The following is a 21,650-nucleotide window of genomic DNA, read 5'->3' on the forward strand; positions in this document are numbered from 1 at the left end:
AGCGAGCGCACAAGCAGAGGGAGCAGGAGACGGACAGAGAGAAGCAAGCCCCCCCGAGCAAAGAACCTGACGTGGGGGCTCAATCCCAGGACCAGGGATCATGACCTGAACCAAAGGCAGACACTTAATCAACTGAACCATCCAGAAGCCCCCTAACTTTACAAATTCTCTAATGCCAACTACATAAAGTTGGTTATGAGAGGCATCTGACAGACACTAAAACTTTATAAACCTGGCTGGTCTTTCATTGCTCAGTATGCACCTTTTTGAGGCTATAATTCAATCTTTATGGGATCAAGGCTCAATATAATGTGGCTTTCAATTACCTTTCTGATTCTCTCTTCCTTTAAAGCACGTCAAGGTTATGTCCCATAATGGTAGTCTACTTCTCGGCTAAACACGAACGTTCCTCTATTTGTACATGTGGGCCACTGCCCTTGCCAAGCAAGTTTTCCTCCCACTTCTCTTAGGCCTGTCCTCCTGATCTTTCAAGGCTAGGCTGAAGTCCTGTCTCTTAAAGATTTCCTTGAAGATTTGAACCTTTATGGTTAATTCACTACTTTTGCTACTGAGAAACTATTGCTTAACTAATGCCAAATGATATAAATTCAGTATTTTAAATTAATATGCTGAAATACAGTTCATGTCTCCTGCCACATCTTTTCTAATGTCAATTTCTGCTCATATCAGCAAACATGAAACAAAGTAGGCAGAATACAGGTTAAGTTTAAAAGCCACCATGGGAAGGTGCGAAGGTGATAACTTCTAGAAAACAAGCCCATCCTATGCTTTTGTAACTCCCTAGATCATGAATTTTATCTTCCTTCTTCTTTATCCCTTCACCTAGCAAAGAGCCTGGCACACAGTAGGAATCCTACAAATAATGGTGAATGATACTTTACACTTAACAGAGGACAGTCTGTCTTTTCACTCACCTAACACAAGGCATGATTTACGCCCATTTTCCAGAGGAAAATACAGAGGCTTGGAGATTCGTCCAAGATCATGAAATAAGCAGGAGGCAAGAGTGGGTATGGAACTCAGGTTTTCACATTATTAATCTGGAATTTTTTACAAAGGATACAATTCACCTTGCCTATTCATTAGCCTAAGCTGCTCCGCTCTAGGGCACAGCAGAGCCCAGCACAGCGTAAAACAAGTGAGGCCAAGCAAGGGCAGAGAAGTGCACAATTTCTGTTCTACCCGCCGCCTCTGTACCTCCTTTCTATTTCTCACATTAGCACGAAAGCTGTTTTTCAGATACAATCCACGGCTACTTTAGGCAGTAATGCACTAGATGGAGACAGGCCCCAAATCAGTTCTTCAGTCTATTTCCACAGCTCAAATACTAACTTTGATGTTCCCAGAATCTAGAACTTCTCCTAGAGCCTAGGTATGTCAACTCTTCCTGATAAATGAGAAACGACTTTAGAGTGGACAGATCAGGGAGACCAAGGTTCAAAAGATCAGAAGTGAAGGGCATATATGAACACAGAAGGTGATGTAAAACGAATTCACTCATCTGTGAAATACAGATGACAAGCGCATCTGATTCATGAAAATGTAAACCTCAAAAGGACAGAGATTTTGTCTTTTTTGTTCACTGACATATTCCCAGTATACAAAGTATTCACTACTATTTACTGAAAGAATTAAAGTAGGAAGGTTGTTAAAAGGATTAGGTGAAAGAATGTATGTAGAATGCATAGTAACTGACAAATAAAAAGTGCCTTCTCTGATTCATGTCTACATCTGGGTGTCTGGGTGTCTCCTAAGTCTCAAAAGTAGTTATAGTAAGTAAGACAAGTGACAATCACATGGCCATTGTTTATTTATCCTTGCATAATTTTCCTATTTTATTTATGCTGGCAAGGACTAATAAAGTATCTTTTGCCTTAGGATACTGATTCTTTCAACATTACTTTCTCTTTTTTTTGGCGGGGAATGGGCAGAGGGTGAGTGAGAGAGAATTTAAGCATACTCCACACTCAGTGTGGAGCGTGACCTGGAGCTTAATCTCATGAGCTCATGACCTGAACTGAAATCATGGGCCGGACACTTAACCAACTAAGCTACCCAGGCACCCCAATTTCTTTCCCTCTTTATAAAGGCAACACAACCGTCTAAAATATAGAAATAAATACAGAAAACAAAAATTACCCATAATCTTATTATCCCCAGAATAGTACACAATACCATTAGATTCCAAAAGAACACAATTACCATTTTATAGATTTCCTAAAATCAATTTCTCTATTTGAAGAGGTTCTGAATGCCTAAATTAGATGAATTCCTTTGTTTCCTTTCCAATTAGCTTTGGATAAAGCCTCTCAAATGCTAGCTAGCATACTTCACTTAGCCCTATCCTGTATAGTGCTGATCTATTATAGGGGAATATGTAAAAATATTTTTATATTTAAAATATAAATCTACATCTAAGTATTGATATATTCCTATCTATTAAAATGCTAAGCCATGTAACTGATCTCTCTCTCTACATCTATATCCATAGAGAGAGACATCTACACAGATATATATGAATGGACTAAAAGGAATGTTACATTATATGCTCAGCTACGGCATGCTGGAAGACTGCATTCTTCTTGGAATAATGCTGGGCAATTTGTCTGATCTGCTAAGGTTTCTTTTACTGCCATGGTAATGGTTTTTGGGAAATACTTTTTACCCGATGTAGCGAAAAAAAGTAAGTGGTAGTGCAGGACTTGGTAGATCCTGAGGAAATGTAATACTCTGCAGCTTTTATGGTAGCCAGAAGAGTTTCTAAAAAAATGTTAAGGAAAACAAGAGGATATCAACAGACAATAACAAGTGAAGAATAATTTTAAGAGGGTACCTAAAGAAAGTAGATCTGAAGACCTACTGTGACTTCAGAGGATATGAAAAGCACGAAAATACCACCAATATGCAGTAGAAAGATCCCATCTCCACAGGACTCTTGTGCTATGCCACTATTGGGTCTCCTGTTTCCAGAATTGTAATCACCGTCACAGAACTCAATATGTATGTCATGTTAAAAACATTAAACACAGGGGCATCTGGGTGACTCAGTTGGTTTGGCGTCAGACTCTTGATTTCAAAGATCTCAGGGTTCTGAGATTGAGCCTTGGTTCAGGCTCCACATTCAGTGGGGAGTCTGCCTGAGATTCTCTCTCTTCTTTTCTCCTTCCCCACTGGGCTTCAGAGCATGCGTGCTCTCTCTCAAAAAAAAAAAAAAAAAAAAAAAAAATCTTAAAAAAAAAAGTTAAACACAGGAAGCTGTCCTTTACTTAAACTAAAACTCAGGAGCCTGTTACTGTATGAATTTGTCTCCAAGAGGAGCCTACAGCAGGTCCATCTCAGATTTTACTGTTCTAGTTCTTAGATGGGTTCATGTTATACAAAAATAATGTGGAAAATTGATTTCTTGGCTTGTTTCTTCTAGGTTATGCTAACTATAGCTCATAGCTGGACCCTTTAATCATTCCTTATTTACCAGTTACTAGGAAGAATGTTCTTTCCTTTCTGAAATCTGTACCTATCATTAATAAAAAGGTCTCAAAATATTCAAAGCAGAATTTATCACTATGTAACTTTTAATTTTATTATTTATTTATTTTTTCATTTTCAGATTTTATTTATTTTTTTAAGATTTTATTTATTTATTTGACAGAGAAAGAGAGCACACAAGTAGGCAGAGCAGCAGGCAGAGGCAGAGAGAAGTAGGCTCCTCGCCAAGCAAGGAGCCTGATGTGGGACTCAATCCCAGGACCCTGGGATCATGACCTGAGCCGAAGGCAGCCGCTTAGCCAACTGAGCCACCCAGGCATCCCCAAATTTTACTTTTTTAAAGTAATCTCTACAACCAGCACAGGCTCAAACTCACAGCCCTGAGATCAAGAGTCTGATACCACCAACTGAACCGACTGAACCATCCAGGTGCCCCAAAACAACTCCAATCTGAAGGTCAATGGTTGAACATCAAATTTTTGCCAACTGTTACAAGTGAAAGACTGGAACAGTAGGGCTCATGATGATTTCTATGACAGAAAGGTAAATATATTTTTTGTTCTTCTAAAAACTCCAACACTTATTATAGCTGGAATTCCATTGTGCAACTATAATGAAAGAGAGCTAACAGAAACAAAAAACTTTCTATTTATCTCTCTTTGGGGTGACACTATTTTAAAGTCCATAAAAATTTATCTCAGAAGGTAAAGACTAAATTTACCTTATTTTCTTCTAGAAATTTCAACTTGATAGAAACATCATTACGCATTTTATCATATTTTTCCTTATGTGCTTGAAACAGATGTTGTGACTGCTCAATCTTTGGCAGAGTGTTGGCATCACGTGGTCCAAGATTCAGTTCTTCCAAATCAGTGCGATATGCATCATATTCTATCCTGGAAAGAACAGAGTAAGTGAAGCATATTGTAAGCTGGATGTATATGACAGTCTCATGTGCTACATGAATAGATAATTCTCATATATATATATTACATCTTATACTTTATTTTTTTAAAGATTTTATTTATTTATTTGACAGACAGAGATCCAAGTAGGCAGAGAGGCAGGCAGAGAGAGAGAGAGGAAGGGAAGCAGGTGCCCTGCTGAGCAGAGAGCCTGATGCGGGGCTCAATCCCATCATGACCTGAGCAGAAGGCAGAGGCTTAACCCACTGAGCCACCCAGGTGACCCACATCTTATACTTTTAAAATCATGTATTTCTTTAATACAAAGAGCTATTAATATAAGCATGGCGGGGGAGCTCCTTACTAATCTCATCAACTATTCTTTTTTTTTTTTTTTTTTAAAGATTTTATTTGTGTATTTGACAGACAGAGATCACAAGTAGACAGGCAGGCAGAGAGAGAGAGAGAGAGAGAGGGAAGCAGGCTCCCTGCTGAGCAGAGAGCCCGATGCGGGACTCAATCCCAGGACCTTGAGATCATGACCTGAGCCGAAGGCAGCGGCTTAACCCACTAAGCCACCCAGGCGCCCTCATGAACTATTCTTCCCAAAGTACAGTATTAATTACAAATAGAATTTTCAAAATTTAAAAACCAGTTTAAAAAACAGATGTCAAAACCTAATGCTAACAAGATCAAGTGACGTATCTCACATAGGAATTGATTAATACCAATAAGGCAAAGCATATGAAGATAGCAGACTTTATGATGACATACTTGAACTGGTAAAAAGGAAGTTACACTGAGGGCCAGCAGCCCTGACAGTATAGTCTGGCCAGCAAGGCACAACAGAAATACAATGCAAGTCACATCTGTAACTTAAAATTTTCTAGCAGTCACATTAAAATAATAAAAACTATTTCACCTTTTATTTTTAAAAAAGATTTTATTTATTTATTTGACAGAAGAAAGTACAAGCAGGGAGAGTGGCAGGCAGAGGGAGAGGAAGCAGCAGGCTCCCCGCTGAGCAGGAAGACTGACACAGGACTTCATCACAGGACACTGAGATCATGACCTTAGCCGAAGTTGGACTCTTACTAGACTGAGCCTTTTAAAGAATATTTTATTTTATTCAGGGTATCTACAAGATTATCATTGCAACATGTAATCAATGTAAAAAGGTTGTCAATGAACTATTTACTTTTTGGGGGAGTAGTAATGAAGTCTCTGAAGTCCACCGTATATAATACACATCTATCACATGTCAATTTAGGCTAACTGCATTTCAAGGGCTCAACACACATGTGGCTAGTAGCTACCATACAGGACAGAGCAACTCTGGATGGATTTCCGTAACATTAGTATTTAGTACCTAACAATGACATCTATAACAGAGCACTTAACACCTTGTGCTCCTTTTGATGCTTACTCCCTAGTATTCTCCTGCCACTAAAACAGGTACCTCCTACCACCACTCTGAGATCACACTGCACTTCATATTGTCTCTATCACAGCACCTATGTAAGCACACTACTACCTTGTTTATTAAACGGTAACTTATCTGGGAGTCTCTACTATTCAGTTCTCAATTAAGATCAATGTGACCTCTGATTTAGTAAAAATCAGCATCACAAAGCTTATGCCCTAGCACCAGATCCCTTTATTCAATATCTAGAGTATAGTCTTTATCTCTTAATCTGGCAATTAAGAATATTTTAAAGATGTATTTATTTATTTTAGAGAGAGAGAGAACATGTGCACATGAGGTGGTGGGGGGAGCAGAGGGAGAGAAATGAGAGTAAACTCTTGGCTGGGTATGGAGCCCAATGCAGGGCTAGATCTCACAAACCCGAGGAACATGGCCTAAGCTGAAAAAAGAGTCGGATACTCAACTGACTGAACCATCCAGGTGCCATTTAAGAATATTTTATTTTATTTTTTAAAGAGTATTTATTTATTTATTTATTTGAGAGAAAGGGAGAGTAAGAGAGCACAAGCAGGGAGAGAAGCAGACTCCCTGCTGAGCAGGGAGCCCGCTGCGGGGCTTGAACCCAGGACCAGGAGATCATGACGTGAGCGGAAGGCGGACCCTTAAACTGACTGAGCCATCATTTTAAACAACATAAACTATATTTCAATGTGACTTGAGAATTTATTTTTACCTGTACTGGATTTAACAAATTTGATCTTTTAGGGCCAAAAGAGAATCATTCATTCACCAATACATTGATTCATTCAACAAGTATTAAGTGAGCCCCTTCTATGCTCCAGGCACTGTTAGAAACCAGAGCTATAAAGATGAACAGATTAAGTTTATCTCCAAGAAACTTGGAGTCTAGAGGGAGAGAAGCTCTTAAAGAACTACAACAAAATGAGATAATGGTAACTGCCATGAGGGAGGGAGAATAAGGTACAGTGAAAATCAAGAGGAAGAACTCCTTACTTAGGTATCTCAGAACAAAATTAAAACACTAAAATCAAATTTTAAAGGATGGTAAAAGCTTCTGAGGTAGACTGTGGCAGGGAAACAGAGCAATCCAGGAAGAGAAAAGCATGAAAAAAGTGAAGATTTGTAAGATACCATGATACATCTGGGAAGTAATTCTGTATGCCATAACCTGAAGTTGGAACATGATAGTGGAAGGCATTAAAAGCAGACAAGTAGGCAAGACGGGATCGGATTTAATCTGGTAAGTCAAGTGATGTGATGGGAAACCATTTAAGAACTCTGATCTAGAAAGTGACATGTTCTACTTGTTCAGAATAGAAAGCCGGCTCTATAGTCAGAAATGGAGGATGGACTGGAGTAGATTAAGAAGCAGAAACAAGGAAACCAATTAGAAGACCATGGGCAAAGAGAATGAGTCACAGAATCAAGACAGTGACAGTGGGGCTAAGAAGGGGAGATAGATATTGAGGATTCAGGAGGCAAGATTGACTTGGTAATGATAAACAAGTAAGTTAAACTCCATGAGTTCTCCAGCCAAACTGAATGACCACTCTGACCTTTGCTGGTTCTAATGTCTTGAGGTAGAAATAATTCTTCCTGCTTCAGTTTTTCATCTATAAATGAGAATAACAATCTCCACAAAAAAATATAGAGTACTTAGGATTCCTGGTAATAACTAGGTTTTTCAGAGTGCTTATTATAATGGCCAAATTAGAAGAGGGCTAGCCAGACGTAAATATACTAAAAACAATAAAAAAATAAAAGAAAAAAGGTAGGACAAAAATAAATAGTGATATATGGTGATTTAATGTGAAGACAAATATCCTTCATCAGCCCTGGAGCACATTTCTAAATAATAAGATTAATATAAACATAATCAAATTTATAATACTGAACTGATATCCCTTAATTTTTACATCCAGAGTTTGTAGATGGTAGCAAAGAAAAACTTCCCATAAGAGCTTCTCTAACAGTGCTCACTGCCACCAGGAAGAGAAGCACACTAAATTTTCAAAATGCAACTCTTCCAAGGTTGCCAGTCTGAATTGAATCTGTATCAATAAAGTTAATGAGAGTTGGTTACTTTATGGCTTATGTAAAACTTCTAGAGAAACAAGTGTCCACATCTGAAAAGTCTTGACCACAATTGACTCACTTGTTGGTGCTGCTGTGGAGAAGCGTTGAATGGGCTGTTAGAAGACTTTCTAAACATGGAGGACTAGAGGGCTAGGAACTACTTGTACACAATGCATAATAAGGAGCCTTAAAAGGCCACCTGGACATCTGCCTAAATTGCCACTTTCTGTGCTGATCAAATAGCTGACCCATACCCTAAAGTCAGTAAATTCTCGTTCTGACAGAGAAGAAAATTCAGCTACTGAGAAACTTTTAATCTGGGGTTCTTTTTAAATGTTTTCCCTCTGCAGGCAATGTTTTAGTATTTACGACTAGTGAATTCCTCAGTTACTTCAATAAACAGTACAGGAAAGTCAAACCCAAGCTAAGATTAATGAATAAAATCACATTGTAATTTCAATTAAAAAAAATGAATTATGGGGTGAGGTCATTATTGTTGTTAGTTTTTAAACTACACAAAGAGGTTGTTGAAGATTTCCTGATAACCAGCTACCAAGGACATATAACCTGATTTATAGTTCTGTTCGAAAGTCTCACATAAACCTATATATTAGACAGATTAAAATTTTTAAAAAATGTTTATTTATTTGAGAGAGAGGAAGAGAGTAAAAGAGGGAATCTCAAGCAGACTCGCCCTGAGAACAGAGCTTGATGTGGGGCTCAATCTCACAACCCCCAGATTATGACTTGAGCCCAAATCAAGATCAGGCTCTGAGCCCCTAGACTGAGATCTTTTATGACACTGTACTTTAAGTCAGGTATCTCAATGTAAGATGTGAAAATTATTATTATTAAAGATTTTATTTTTAAGTAATCTCTATACTCAGTGTAGGGCTTGAACTCACAACCCTGAGAACCTGAGTCACATGACTGAGCCAGCCAGGTGTATCATAATTTTTTAAGTAGATACGAAAATTTGAGATAAATCCAGTTCAAGTTTGAGACCGAATGATCAAAAATAAAAGGTAGGAAGCCAATGGGCTCTCATTTTGGTTTTGAAATTGGCTCCAAATGAGCAAACCTTTTAACCTCCAGAGGCTTATTTTTCTCCTCTACAAATGAAAAAATGACTCATACTGTTGACTTATCTAATGAATTTGTCTTTCTTTATTATGGGTTAATATTCAGAAAGCAATTTTTTTAAGGTAAACTATATGCCCGACACAGGGCTTGAACTCACAACCCCAAGATCAAGAGTCACATACTCTACCAACTAAGCCAGCCAATCAGTTGCCCAGTAATATGGGTTAATATTTTTATTTTTATTTTTTTATTTTTTATTTTTAAAAGATTTTACTTATTTATTTGACAGAGAGAGAGAGAGATCACAAGTAGGCAGAGAGGGAGGCAGAGAGAGAGGGGGAAGCAGACACCCCGCTGAGCAGAGAGCCTGATGCAGGGCTCGATACCAGGACCCTGAGATCATGACCTGAGCTGAAGGCAGAGGCTTAACCCACTGAGCCACCCAGGCGCTCCATGGGTTAATATTTTTAAAAGCACCTTAGAAATGATGGCCAAAAAGAAAGATATTATATGCTAAAATAAAACATTCTTTAAAACATACTAATCAAAAATATATTTTAGGTACTAGAAGTATTTTCAGAATAGGTGGACAATTACAAAGTATAGAAACAGAAACTAAATTCAAGTAATTCTTGTCTAGGAGGTGGTGGGGGTAATTTGGGAACAAAAGAATTTTCATCTTCAAAACCCATAAATATGAAAACAATCTGAAAGACTGGAAAATAATAATGCTTAAAAGAAAGAGATAAAAGGAAAAGAGTATGTACAAATTAGGATGTCACAAATAAGGAACAGATTTGGAAAAGAATGAAATAAAATTTATAAAAATAAAAAATACACAGATTATTCTTTTGAAAAATACAATGTCCTTGAAAAGATTTTAAATAGAGATGAGAAACCATTACTAAGAGTGTTAGTAAAGGGATTCCTACTAAAGGGTATCTTACTGAGAAAGTCCTTCAATGTAACTGGGGGAAAGCCTATTTTGATGGATTCCTTCTGTTTATTTTTTTCCACCTTCTGATTTTAGTACTGTGTTGGTAAATAATTCAAACAATACAGAAAAGTAAAAAACCAAGTCTAAAACCTAAACAGGGCACACAGCCCCATCTCCTCCCTTCTCCTACCAAATAACCACAGATATTTATCTTGATCTTCATTTCCAAGTCATTAAAAATTACATGTGAATGCTAAAATTACAAACACAGAATAACAGAGAACCATCCCTTCTTGTGAAAAGATTAACTTTACAAGGGTTTTGGGGCTTCTACTTATGTGAAGCTTAAGGTAATATGTGAAGCACTCAAAAACTAGATGAAGTTAGAGTTTTCATAGCCATTTTCTCACATCATTAAACTAGGTTAAGGGGCCAAAACATAAAGTAATACTTCTAAAAGGTATAGTCTGTACTTATCTTTAAACTATGCTAAAAAAAATATAACAGAAATTAGAATTTCAAGTACTGAGAGGAAAAAAAAGTAAATTAGAATAGAATGAATGGGAGAAAAATTGGACCTGGAATCAAAAGTTGGAAATGCTATTGCTGATCTGCTGAAATGTACTAGCTTACCTAACAGGATGGTTATGAGATAGAGAAATTAATGATGTGTGTGTGTGTGTGTGTGTATAAAATGTATGAAAACACTGCATTATAAACAGCTATGAGTATATACAAAAGGTAAACTATGAAAGAGTTTGAAGTTGATTATAACCTAGATAAGTGGAAGGCTGGGATGTTGGTATCCACAACATAAACAAAACCATGGGAGCAGAAATGAGCTTGTGTACTGAATAGAGTGAAGCTGTAAGTCTGGCTATTGTAGTGCTTCTGCTGGGAAGCAGCAGGAATAAGAATGAAGAGAAGCTTAAGGCCAGATTACAGAGGGCATCTAGTAACTAGTAGAACACAAGGCCTTATTCTTTTCTAATGAAGCTGGAACTAGGAGATCCTCTACCTCCCTATTCTCTAACAAGCAGGGGTGGGCCCATGACCAGGGCTCAGTGAGACACTCTCTAGGTAATAAAGCAAAATATTTAGGGGTCTTTTGGAAATGACTTGTGGTAGCTGTGGCAACATCAAGTACCAGAGGTACCCAGCTTCGGGGTCCTAATTAGATTCTTCTGATGCATTATCTTGATTTTGATTCCTGCTTATTTCCAGAATCTGTTCGCCTGCCTTTCTCTTTAGTTCTATGGGCTTTCCTACAACCTTCTACTGTATTCTTTTTCTGCCCATATTAGCCAGAGTTGATTCCTAGCATATGCAACTTAAAACCTTAACCGAATTATGTACCATCTGCAAAGAGACAATATAATGAAAATTTATACCTACCTGGCACTTTCGTATTGTTTCACAGTCATTAATGTATCTTCAATTGTTTTATTCACCAAAGTGTTCACACTGGCAATGAAAAAATTAATGGCTCCAAGAAGAGTCTCTCCGTTTTTAGCCAGTAGCTTCTGGGTATCTGCGTTATAGCCAAATTCTTCCTAAAACAAAAAAACCACCTTAACATATCCACTTATTAGTGAATGTGACAAAAATAAAAACTCAAATATATCATTAATGGGAAAATATTTGATTTAGAAAATATTTAAAATATTAGAAGTTTTCTTCAACTTCTAACTTCTCTAGAAGTTTTCTTCTTTTAATGTTTAAATAAGCAAATCTAAATCACAGCTAGCTATATAATTACCAAAAAAGTTCAGTAAACCAAAGTTGTCGTCAGCTCAGATGTATAGCTAAAATTAAATAATTTTAAAAAGTTAAACTACTTTGTACTAGAAAGAATATTTTCATTTCCATGTTTTGTTTTTACTATACTGTAAGCACAGATGTTAAGAAGAAAAATATAGCAGATTATTAATCAGAGAAACTGTAACTTTCACAACCAAATTAGGTTAACAATTGACTAAAACTTTCAGACAAAGACAGATTGCAATTTTTGTGTTTTGACATAATCTCCTTGGTGTATAAATATTAACAATGCACATTTCTTTGTGAACTCAGTGACTAGATGACTCCCAAGCTCAGGTCTATGTAAGTGCACAGCTGGGGAAGGATCATTCAACACCAGTTCAAGTTCATTTGCTCTGAATAAACTGAGTCTTGGCCTAGAAAATGTTACATGCTCTTTCAGAAATGGTAAGTACTAACTCTAAACTTCCAGTAGTGAAAGACTGGAAAGCTTTAACATTATCAGGATGCATCAGAACAAATAAAAGATTTGATCATAGCTTATTGTAGAATGTATTATTCAATTTGACAATTCTGAAGTTTTTTATGAAATACTTCTTAATTTCAGATAGTAAAAATGTAATATGAAATGAAATCTTAGGAAATGCAAGTTTAATGCTAGTGCTATAGATATAATTTCCAATAATATCCAATATAAATAAATAGCAGGAAAGTAAAATTATCTTTATTGTGCTAAAACCATTTTCCATTTAAGAGATGTCCATGTAACTCTCTCTCTCTCTTTTTAAAGATTTATGTATTTGAGGGGCGCCTGGGTGGCTCAGTCAGTTGAGTGTCTGCCTTCAGCTCGGGTCATGATTCCAAATCCTGGGATCAGGCTCCCTGCTCAGCAGGAGTCTGCTTCTCCTTCTCCCTCTGCCCCTCCCCCTCTACTCACACTCTCTTTTGCTCCATCTCTCTCAAATAAATATACAATCTTTAAAAAAAAACCAAAGAAGATTTATGTATTTGAGAGAGAGTGTGCACGCGTGCACAAGTCAGGTGAGGGGTAGAGGAAGAAGGGGAGAGAGAATCTCAAGCTGACTGCATGCTGAGCACGGAGCCTGACCTGAGGCTTTCATCCCAGGGCCCTGATCATGAACTGAGCTAATATCAAGAGCTGGTCGCTCAACCAAATGAGTAACCCAGGTGCCCCAACACTGTTCACTTCTAAAAATTTTAAATATCCACAATTTCACATTATTAACACTGAAAATGCCACAAGTCCTAATTAGCCATAGGGAGAATGCAACCTAGAAGGCTAATCTTTTGATAAAAAACAACAACAAAAAACCCCCTGTAACATAGTAAGATGAAACAGCAGCAGACTGAAAAGCTGTGTAGCTGAATTTGGAATACTATATTTACAATGAAAAAAGCAAACAGGAAGATTAAACTGCCACTGTTCTGTTTCATGGATGTAAATCCCACTTGTACTTCTGTGAAAAAAATATCAAACTTAAGATTTTAATGTATTAATTTAAACTTAACTGGCTAGAATAAGAAAGCTTTTATTTTTTATAGTAAGGTACACTTCACCCTTGCTAATACAAGAGATATATTAAGTAAAATATACAAAACAACTGGGACACTAGAAAGAAATGAATATACGTATGTAAATGCATTATAAGAAACACAAATAAATATGCTTTTTTGGCACTGAAAATAAAAAAAACATGATTCATAAACTTCATTTAGTTGATAAGTTGTTTCGGTATTTTCGGTTGGACAGGGACATTTCATACATTATAAACTGCCTTACCAATTACAAATAAACTAAATACAAAGTAATTAAAGGGTTTATACATTTTGGTTCTAATCTGCCACTAAACAGGGAAGGCCAATACAATTTCCTTAATCTTAACACTTGCTTGATTTATATAGAGGGAGAAAAGTCTCAAAACATTTGAATTTTTTTCTCTTTAGCTCTCCTACCTCATTTACAACATTTACCAGATGTAAATGACCACTATTTCCCCTTAAACGTACACAGTAGGAGCAAATAACAGAAACATCTGACTAGATCTAAAACATCCAGTTTTAGTACTATAAATTATAAATTATTAATTAATAACAAGTGGGTTAATTTAAATACAGAGCAATAACTGATAATTGACAATATTATGGGCTATGTGGAGCTTTTATCTTGATGTAGATGTGACTTTCTAAATTGAGAAAAAACAATTTAATGAGGTAAAATGCCATGCTTTAACAGAACTCGGAGTCAGAGGCATGTGATAAAATGGTAAAAATGAGAGGATTCAAAGAGTTTGGCAGTTCACATTTTGATTCTGCTTCTGACTGGATGTATCAGTTTTGTTAAATTCTTCGTATGTCAATTTCTTAGTAGTAATATGAAGATAATTCTCTTACAAGTTTGACAGGAAGTGTAATGAGATAACTTGCTTAAAGTTTCTGACAGATTATAGGCATTCAAAAAAGGTTCAGGAGATTTGTTTTTTCTTCTGCTGGATACTGGTTTTTTCCTCTAGAAAATGAAAGAATTGAACTAATGTTTAAATTTTTTTTCAACTCCCCATGCCACAATCCCAAAACAGCTATCATAACCATCATATTTTATTCAGTGCCTCTATGTGCCATACCTGTGATAAGTATTGTCAATGAGTCTGTTAGTATGTCATAAGGCAGGAGAAAGTGGACACCAGCTCTTCATCACTGTGCTATCAACTTTTTCTCAAAAAGAAATCAATAGGCAAGGAAGAGTTACTTTGCTGGCTTGTGTGATTGAGCCTGATGACCAACAAAAAGGAAACTGGACTGCTACAAGAATATACCTAGAATGTAGGCAACCTCTTAGGGCATCTCCTAGTACTCCTACCTACACCATGCCCTGTGATTAATGTCAGTGAAAAATGACAACCCATTTCAGCCAGGACTACTAATTGCCTGGATGCTTCAGGAATAAAGGTTTGTGTCACCCCACGAGGCAACGAACTGACAGGCTGAGGTATTAGCTGAGAGCCAATACAATATGGAATGGGTAGTAGAAGAAGCTAAGACTCTGTGACCATCTGTAGAAATGAAGACTACAATTGTTATGAATATTTATTTTGTTATCAATATGTATATGTATAAAGCATAACTTTGTTTTCTTCCCTCTCTTATCCCCTTAGCATACAACATAAGATATATTATTAACTTTACATCATAGTACTTAACTTATAGGAGACCAAGGGGAAAAGTATAGGACACAAAGGGAAAAAGTAAACGTCACTCAAGGACTCTGCACCTGTTTCTGGGGAAATGGCTAGTCTGTCTTTGGTAGCATGCAGGAGAGTCATGTCATGTTAGGTGAAGCTAAGACTTCGCTATTGCCTTTATTTGGATGGAGATTAAGTATGGTTTAAGGATATGTTTATAAGCGCTACTAAAAAGAGTAGAGTGTGATGGTTAATTTTATGTGTCAATTTGATTGGACTAAGTGGCCAGTTGTTTGGTCAAATACCAATCTAGATGTTGCTATAAAGATACAGATTTTGTAGATATGATTAAAATTTGCAATAACAAACATTACAGATATGACTTAAAGTTGACTTTAAAGAGATTAACCTCCAGAATGTATGATTTGAAGTTGATTTTAAAGAGATTATCCTCCAGAATGTGGGTGGACTTCATTCAATCAGCTGAAGACAGACCTTCAGAGCAAAAAGGCTGAGATTTCTTAGAGAAGAATTCTTCCTTAACACTGGAACATTAGAAATCTGGCCTCAGTTTCTAGACTATTGACCTACCATTCATAGTTCATAGCTTGCCAAGTCCCACAATCGTGGGAGTCAAGTCCTTAAAATAAGTGTGTGTGTTTTATGTACATATCTCATATTGGTTTTGATTCTCTGGAATATCCTGATTTTAAAAATATCCATTCTATAAGTACTGATTCCAAATTTCAAACAATCTCCAACAGGTTCTAGCTTACCATGACTTATATTTATAAACACTGATGAGTATGTCCAATCCAATACATTTTCTATTTCTTAGATTATTTATTTCCTTCAAATCACATCTGCATATACATTTGCCTTTAGCATTTATTCACTAACAAATTACATGAAGTGTATTTTGATAAATAAGTCATCATAAAAGAATATAGTATGTCTTTTTAGCAAAATAGGATAGTCTAAATTCTTAGTGAAAAATGTTGCATGGGGGCACCTGGGTGGCTCAGTTGGTTAAGTATCTGACTCTTGATTTTGGCTCAGGTCATGATCTCAGGGTCAAGGGATCAAACCCTGAGTCAGGCTCTGCAGTGACTGTGGAGTCTGCTTGTTCCTCTCCCTCTGTCCCTCCCTCTACTCGTGTGTGCATTTGTGTGCTCTCATGTGTGCTAATAAATGAATACGCAGAATCTTTAAAAAAAAAAAAAAAAGAAAAATGTTAAATGATGGGCTCATGTCTACTAGGTAGACATGAGCTATGACTAACTAGATAAAAATACTCATGCTAATTAATTTTACATGCCAACTTGCCGAGGCCATGATGTCCAGATTTTGGTCAAACATAATTCTGGATATTTCAGTGCAGGTATGTTTTTTTTGAAGGAGATTAATATTTGAATCGGAGTGTGAGTAAAGCAGACTGCCCTCCACAATAGCAATGGACCTCATCCAATCAACTGAAGACCTTAACAGAACGAAGACTGAATTCCCTGGAACAACAAGGCATTCTGCTAAAAGACCGCCTTTGCACTTAAGCCGCAACTCTTCCTTGAGTCTCTCCAGTCTGCCAACCTATTCCACAGGTTTTACATGTACCAAGACTCTAAAATCCTATGAACCAATTTCTTAAAATACATCTTTCTGTATATCTACATATCCTGTTGGTTCTTTGCCTATAGAACTTAACTAATACAGCACCATATTTCTTTTTTGTCCTTAAAAATTCACTGACTCTTGAATTTTAGAAAATTCATTTAGGATATTGTTATCAGAAGACTCAGACTGGGATTTCACTTGTATTATCTATTTTGCCATCATTGTTGAGTTAATGCTGCTGTCTCTCTGCAGTCATCTTCTGATTTTGTCTAATAACTATGAAATATCTTCCTCTGGTATTGTCTTCTCTTTGCCATTAGATGGGCAAAAAAATGAAAAATTCTAAATTTTCAACTATGCTGCATAAACATTAAAAAAAAGACTACAAAGATATTTATCTATTACATTATTTTTTAAGGCAATGCCATCATTCTTTTGTTTTGCTATCATCTTAGTAACTTTTAACATGGTTGGATAAAAGATAAGTAATGAAATAATTTCCAAGATGATGAAATAGCAAATTGTTTTGAGATCATTAAGATCCCATACCATGTCCTTGATTTCCAATGGACCCATACGACAGTTGCAAGATAGAAACTTGTATTTTGGGGCACCTGGGTGGCTCAGTCAGTTAAGTGTCTGCCATTGGCTCAGGTCATGATCTGGGGTCCTGGGATCAAACCCTGTGTCTGGCTCCTTGCTCAGAGGGGAAGCCTGCTTCTCCCTCTCCCTCTGCCCCTTCCCACTCATGTTCTCTCTGACTCACTCTGCTCTCTCTCTCAAATAAATAAAATACCTTTTTAAAAAAGTTTTATTCTGTTAAAACAATAATTTTTTCATTGTAAAAAACTCATGAATTATCAATCCTTACAAAGGATTAGAGATGATCAAATAAGAAACTCAAAAATTAAAACTGGGTCTAACAGACTTGAATACTGAGGATTAACCACCAGTTCTGTTAAAAAAAATAAAAGGATTTGACATCTAGAAAAAGCTAACAAAAGTACCTACTAGCTAATACTGAGCAATAAATGAGCTAATACATATATAAACCACTTAGAATAGTATCTGGCATATAGTAAATCCCCAATGTGTATTAACTATTATAATTAACAGGGTCTACTGAGTACAGCATCACTGATAACACTGCTCTAACACTTCCCCAGAAACCCTATGCTCTGGCTACCTCTTTCCATACTGTGGGGATTTTTCTCTCTAAAGATTCCACAAAAGGGGTGCCTGGGTGGCTCAGTGGGTTAAGCCTCTGCCTTCAGCTCAGGTCAGGATCTCAGAGTCCTGGGATTGAGTCCCGCTTCCAGCTCTCTGCTCAGCAGGGAGCCTGCTTCCCTTCCTCTCTCTCTGCCTGCCTCTATGCCAACTTGTGTTCTCTCTGTCAAATGAATAAATAAAATCTTAAAAAAAAAAAAAAAAAGATTCCACTTAAAGAGATAGGAAGAGATCATGGAGAAATATAGACAGGCTGTAGCTCCACCCCAAGCACACAGACAGGCAAGCCCCACCCGGAGCCACCCTCTCCTGGCCTCACTGTCTGTATATGTCCTCGGCTATGAAAACAAAACAAATATGTGTATGTTTATATATATAAAACATAAATTGTACATATATATGACTTTCAGCTCCACCTTTTTTTCAAGATTTTATTATTTGTCAAAGAGACAGAGAGCCAGAGTATGCACAAGCAGGAGGAGCAGCAGGCAGAAGGAGAAGCAGGGTCCCAGCTGAGCAAGGAACCTGATGCAGGATTCAATCCCAGGGCATGACCTGAGCCGGAAGGCATATGCTTAACCGACTGAGCCACCCAGGCATCTTGCTCTACCTTTAAAAAAAAAAAGATTTTATGCATTTATTTATTTGAGAGAGAGAGAACACATACAGGCACATGCATGAGCAGGGAAAGGACCAGTGGGGGAGGATGAGGGACACACAGTCTCCCAGCTGAGAGTGCAGAGGACACCAGCTCAATACCAGGACTCTGAACAGGATCATGACCTGAGCCTAGGTAGACATTTAACCTACTGAGCTACCTAGGTGCTCCACAGCTCTACCTTTTATTTGTTTTGTGATCTTACGAATACTACCTAACCTTTCTTGGTTTCAGTTTCCTCATCTATAAAATAGCGTTAATATTTCTTGCAGTACTATTAGGTAAAGTACATGATACAATGACTATAAGGCACCCAGCTCGTTACACTGAAATTGTGGACAGCTGTTAAACTAATCAGCTTCCCAAATATTAGATTAATTCTTTTTGTCTATTTAGTGACTCAGTTAGAATTGAATCTAAGTATTCCTCACTATTATGAGATAGATTGCTATCTCTAGCCAAACTTTCTTTTCCAAGATTATAGATATTATCAAATAATTTAATGCTCTAAATTATCTAACTCTTCAAGTTAGAAAGTCTGTAAGCAAGGGATTTAACCTTTTTGGCTCCAGGGTAGGGGGGAAAAAAAGTGATCAAAAGAAGTCACTTAAGGTAACATAAGAAATTCTTAGGAATGCTTTGCTGAATACTTTAGAGATATATGCAAAAAAATTTTATAATTATTCTAAAATTCTTAATTTTTATTTTTTAATTTTTAAAAGATTTTATTTATTTGACAGAGATCACAAGTAGGCAGAGAGGCAGGCAGAGAGAGGTGGGGGGAAGCAGGCTCCCTGTCGAACAGAGAGCCCGATGTGGGGCTCGATCCCAGGACCCTGATATCATGACCTGAGCCGAAGGCAGAGGCTTAACCCACTTAGCCACCCAGGTGCCCCTAAAATTCTTAATTTTTAAAAACTAACAATTTATATTAATGATTTCAGTAAAAGATCATGAATCCAGTCAAGCAAGTTACTATTTGCTCAAGACACTTTGAAAATAGAGAAGAGATTTTCAATAGGTACCTAGACTAAGGCAGGCTGAGTACTTTCCTTTTCGTTCCTCTAAGTAAGTTCCCTTCCCCTGAAACCTCTAGCTGACATCTCTAGACATTTGGGCCTTCTTAAAAATTACATGAAATATTTTAAAAGAATACCAATTCCAAATTTATTAAGAGTTAAGCAAATCAGAAATGTAACAAATTACATCTTAGAATACTATTGCCATTCTCTTCCTCCACACTTTCCAAAAGTTATTTAAAATAACCTTACATGGAGTTCTAGTGACTTCAAACTCAGGTCAGCAAATGCATCTCCAAGTTGCCTTTGGGTATGCACCATCTGGAAAAGCTGGGTTGACAATGTCTGAGCCAGTCTTAAAATATTTTCATATTTTTTCTTGTTATCTCTTAATATATCAATCTGGGCTTCAAGTTCAAGGTCCACAGTTCTTGATCCACGGCCTAGCTTCTCAGAAATAATTTGTCGAGTGCACTAAAAGTGGAAAGATGCACTTTGTTTAGGAAGAAAAAAAAAAGAACAAAAGAGAAAGGAATAATATAGCAATCCAAAGTACAAATGCTACAGCATTTGGCATATACCATTTTTTGCTTCAAACAAGTTACCCTTAAAAAACTGAAAACTGTCACCCCACTAAGAAGTTCGCCAAGATTCAAAACAAACTTACCAGACATACCCAATAACTATTATTAATCAGAGGAAGTTTTAAGACTTAGCTAATTTATATCTATTGGTTGAGCTCCCTCACATAACCATATTTCAGGTTATACTTGCGTAGATTATTTACAACAACTGAAATACTTAGCATTGATTTAAGAACATGAGTGGGCTGTTAATATAGGAATAATAAGCATATCAAAACTCTACTCTCCTGTTGTTTTCAAATGCTTTTTTTCCTTCTATCTTCCTCTTAAATAGCTGTGTGTATGTGTGTGAGTAGGAGGAATGACAGGAAGAAAGGAAGGAGAAAGAGGTAAGAGGAGGTGGTAGGGAAGGTGGGGAGAGAGAAAAGGGAAGAAACGAAGAAACAGAGGGAGAGAAGGAGGAAAGAAGAGAAAGAGGTAGAGGTAAGAGATTCCTGAATTCTTTTACTTCTATCCAGAAAGAACAGTATTAAATTATGTTATTCTGTCTTGCCCCAGAAATGATACAGGAAATTTTTGTTAGCAATAAAAAATTATAACAATATATTTTTAGAGTAACCATATAGGGCATTAATATACTCTTCACCATTTAAAGTTAACAAAAATATTCTAAAGAAGTGAAAAATATTGCAATTTTTTAAATTTGCAAATCTGCTCTTTTATCTTGTCTTTCACAGTTTTGGTTACAGAACTGATATCTATTCCAAAAATTAAAATAAGAATGAAATAAAAGGTGAATTTCCTCTTCCTTCCTTTAATCCCACTAAATAAAACAAAACTATTAACAGTTTGATGGATAGTCTACACTCTTCCTTAAACCTCTACACTCATATACTTTTCAAGTAAAAATGAGACTGTGGTATGCTATACATACATCCCATAGGTCATTTTCCTATGACCAAATACCTTGAGATTTTTTTTCCTGTCAATACATATAAATCTATCTATTTTTTAAAAGTAATCTCTACATTCAACGTGGGGCTCAAACTTACAACCCAGAGATCAAGAGTTGCATGAACCACTGATGGAGCCAGCCAGGTGGCCCTACTCAATTTTTCTCAAAAAATTTTTAAGTGGCACCTGGATGGCTCACTTGGTTAAATGTCTACCTTCTGCAAAGGTCATGATCCCAGGGTCGTAGGATTGACCCCCACATCAGGCTCCCTGCTCAGGGGAGAAAAAGCCTGCTTCTCCCTCTCCCTCTGCTGCTTCCCTGCTTGTGTTCTCTTTGTGTGTGTCTTCTCTTCTGTCAAAGAAATAAAAAATAAAATCTTAAAAAAATTTGTTTTATAAATTTTTAAAATTTTGGGTGTGAGAATTCCTGTGGATGAGACTCAATAAGAAAATAAATAAATAAGTGCCTGGGTGGCTCAGTGGGTTAAAACCTCTGCCTCCAGCTTGGGTCATGATCCCAGGGTCCTGGGGGATGGAGCCCTGCATCAGGCTCTTTGCCTGGCGGGGAGCCTGCTTCCCCCTCTCTGTCTCTGCCTGCCTCTCTGCCCACTTATGATCTCTGTCTGTCAAATAAATAAATAAAATCTTAAGAAAAAAAAAAAGAAAACAAATAAATTTTGG

At 36.8% G+C, this 21,650-nt stretch overlaps 1 protein-coding gene across 5 annotated transcripts in view; it reads right to left on the bottom strand.

Moving 5' to 3' along the window:
• Nucleotides 1-21,650, bottom strand: part of ARFIP1 (ARF interacting protein 1) — a 101,682-nt gene that overhangs the window by 20,794 nt on the left and 59,238 nt on the right. For all 5 annotated transcript variants that reach the window (XM_082727325.1, XM_082727322.1, XM_082727324.1 and 2 more), the window contains 3 exons: nt 19,684-19,905; nt 11,351-11,508; nt 4,229-4,403 (listed from right to left, as the gene is read on the bottom strand). In XM_082727325.1, coding sequence (XP_082583451.1) covers nt 4,229-4,403; nt 11,351-11,508; nt 19,684-19,905 — 555 coding nt within the window. The remainder of the gene's footprint in view (nt 1-4,228; nt 4,404-11,350; nt 11,509-19,683; nt 19,906-21,650) is intronic.

This window comes from Mustela nivalis, assembly GCF_964662115.1.
Source record: "Mustela nivalis genome assembly, chromosome: 4".
In the NCBI taxonomy this organism is placed as follows: Eukaryota; Metazoa; Chordata; class Mammalia; order Carnivora; family Mustelidae; genus Mustela; species Mustela nivalis.